Source organism: Parambassis ranga, chromosome 21, assembly GCF_900634625.1.
Source record: "Parambassis ranga chromosome 21, fParRan2.1, whole genome shotgun sequence".
NCBI classification, from domain to species: domain Eukaryota; kingdom Metazoa; phylum Chordata; class Actinopteri; family Ambassidae; genus Parambassis; species Parambassis ranga.
Genome location: NC_041041.1, coordinates 6,926,619 through 6,928,465, shown reverse-complemented (window position 1 = coordinate 6,928,465; position 1,847 = coordinate 6,926,619). Strand labels below are relative to the sequence as shown.

The window sequence follows — 1,847 nt, the reverse complement described above, 5'->3', positions numbered from 1 at the left end:
GAATGATTTATTTTTAACTTCAGAACATTCAATATTTTAAATAGAAATAATGCACCACGTTCACATAAAGCAGTGAATGAATTCTTTCTACAAACAGTTTTCATGTGAGGGTCTTTTCAGAGAAATGCAGTACCCCTTCATGTGCAGGGAAAGGAGCTGGTGGCCTCATAGACACTCAAGCAGAGATTTATTCAATTTCTACCCTGGTTGTGAAAATTGATTTTTCACTACCTCTCACCTCTACATCAGGCCTTAAAAAGTAATCACTCAAATGTTCTGCTTATACTTGATATTACTACTGTTGACAGACATTTCAATCACTTCTACAGTATGTTGGCGTCACAGGAGTCCGGCTGCAGAATCTGCAGAGTCACAATGAGTTTAACAGCTTTTCTAAACCAGGGGTAGAACAATGCATAGATTAAAGGGTTCAGACAGGAGTTAAAATAAACCAGATAACATAGAAGAGGTAAAATCCAGAGATTGGTTATTTGTTTCTCTATGAAAAAAAATAAGTAATACGGGCAGTAACACATCAGAAACACAACCACAAGAACACCCAGAGTCCTGGCTGCTTTCAGCTCAGACTTTTTTGCTGTTACAACTGAGACGGCTGTAACATGAGAGCGCATGGCCCGAGCCTGATTCACAGCCACCACAAAGACTCTCATATACAGCACAACAATGACAGTAATGGGAACCATAAAGGTAAAAGCAAGGTAAAGTATAAATCCAATGGGATTAGCGTAAGTGTAACACTGCCCATGGCAGCTTTTAAACTGGCCTGGATGGAACAGGTCATCCTTTAGTACCCCTGTAGTGAACAACACAGAACAGAGCCAACACAAACAGACCCACAGCTTTGCTCTCCTCTCTGTGACTCTGGTGGTGTAATGCAGAGGGTCACAGATAGCCACATAACGGTCAGCCGATATGAGCACCATTATTGCCACAGAAGAGCAGAGGATGATAACGTGTACAAAACCATACAGAGAACACATAACATCACCAAAATACCAGCACGACGTTCTCAAGTAAATTGTTGCTGTCATGACCAGAAGGCCCACGAGAAAGTCTGTGACAGCCAGAGAGAGGAGGAAGATGTTAGTGGGTGTGTGGAGCTTCCTGCAGGGAGACAGAGAAACCAACAAGTCCACATGTCCAAATGACAAATAAATCAGTGTCATTTAAAGCATTGTTTCTATAATAGTCAGGGTTAAAGTTAGTAAAATAAAACATCATTGGACAAAACTAAGACTCCATTAATCAGATCTGATGAAACATTAATCTCCACCTGAAGTGTGAGACTGAGATGATGACGAGCAGGTTGAGAGCTGTAGTGATCAGAGAGATGAAGGAAAACAGCATGTTCATAAGCACAGCATCAGCCCAGTGAAGTGTCGGCCTCTTGCAGGAAGCATTGAGGAGTTTTGGAAAGCAGAGTTCCTGATTCTCCATCCTCAGAGAGAGGAGCTGCAGCACTGACAGCTCTCTGTCTGAAACACATCTCAAACAACTGATTTATCTTTTTTTGAGTGGATCTTTTCCTCCTCCTCCTCCTCCTCCATGTCCCAGTTGGACCAAGATGTTCTCATGCAGTACCTCTTCATGGACACGAGCAGGAGCTGGTCTAATGATTTAGAGGCCTCACAGACCCTCAAGCAGAAATTCAATCAGTGTTTACCCTGGTTGAGAACATTTCTTCATGACCTCTCACCACTACATTGAAGAAAACTAGAATCAGCGCATATTTGCACAGAGAAGACAGAAGGCGATATCTGGAGTTCACTCAATGTTACAATTGAACATCCTCCACCCTAATTCAGCATAGACAGAGTGGGTAACAC

At 42.3% G+C, this 1,847-nt stretch overlaps 1 protein-coding gene across 1 annotated transcript; it reads right to left on the bottom strand.

The window, feature by feature from the left end:
- Positions 1–323: 323 nt before the first annotated feature.
- LOC114426907 (trace amine-associated receptor 6-like) lies at positions 324–1,458 on the bottom strand. Its single transcript, XM_028394588.1, has 2 exons — positions 1,295–1,458; positions 324–1,125 (listed from the first exon to the last, which is right to left on the bottom strand). The coding sequence occupies exons 1-2, from the start codon at positions 1,456–1,458 to the stop codon at positions 324–326; spliced, it is 966 nt and encodes a 321-aa protein (XP_028250389.1).
- Between the last annotated feature and the right edge of the window lie 389 nt (positions 1,459–1,847).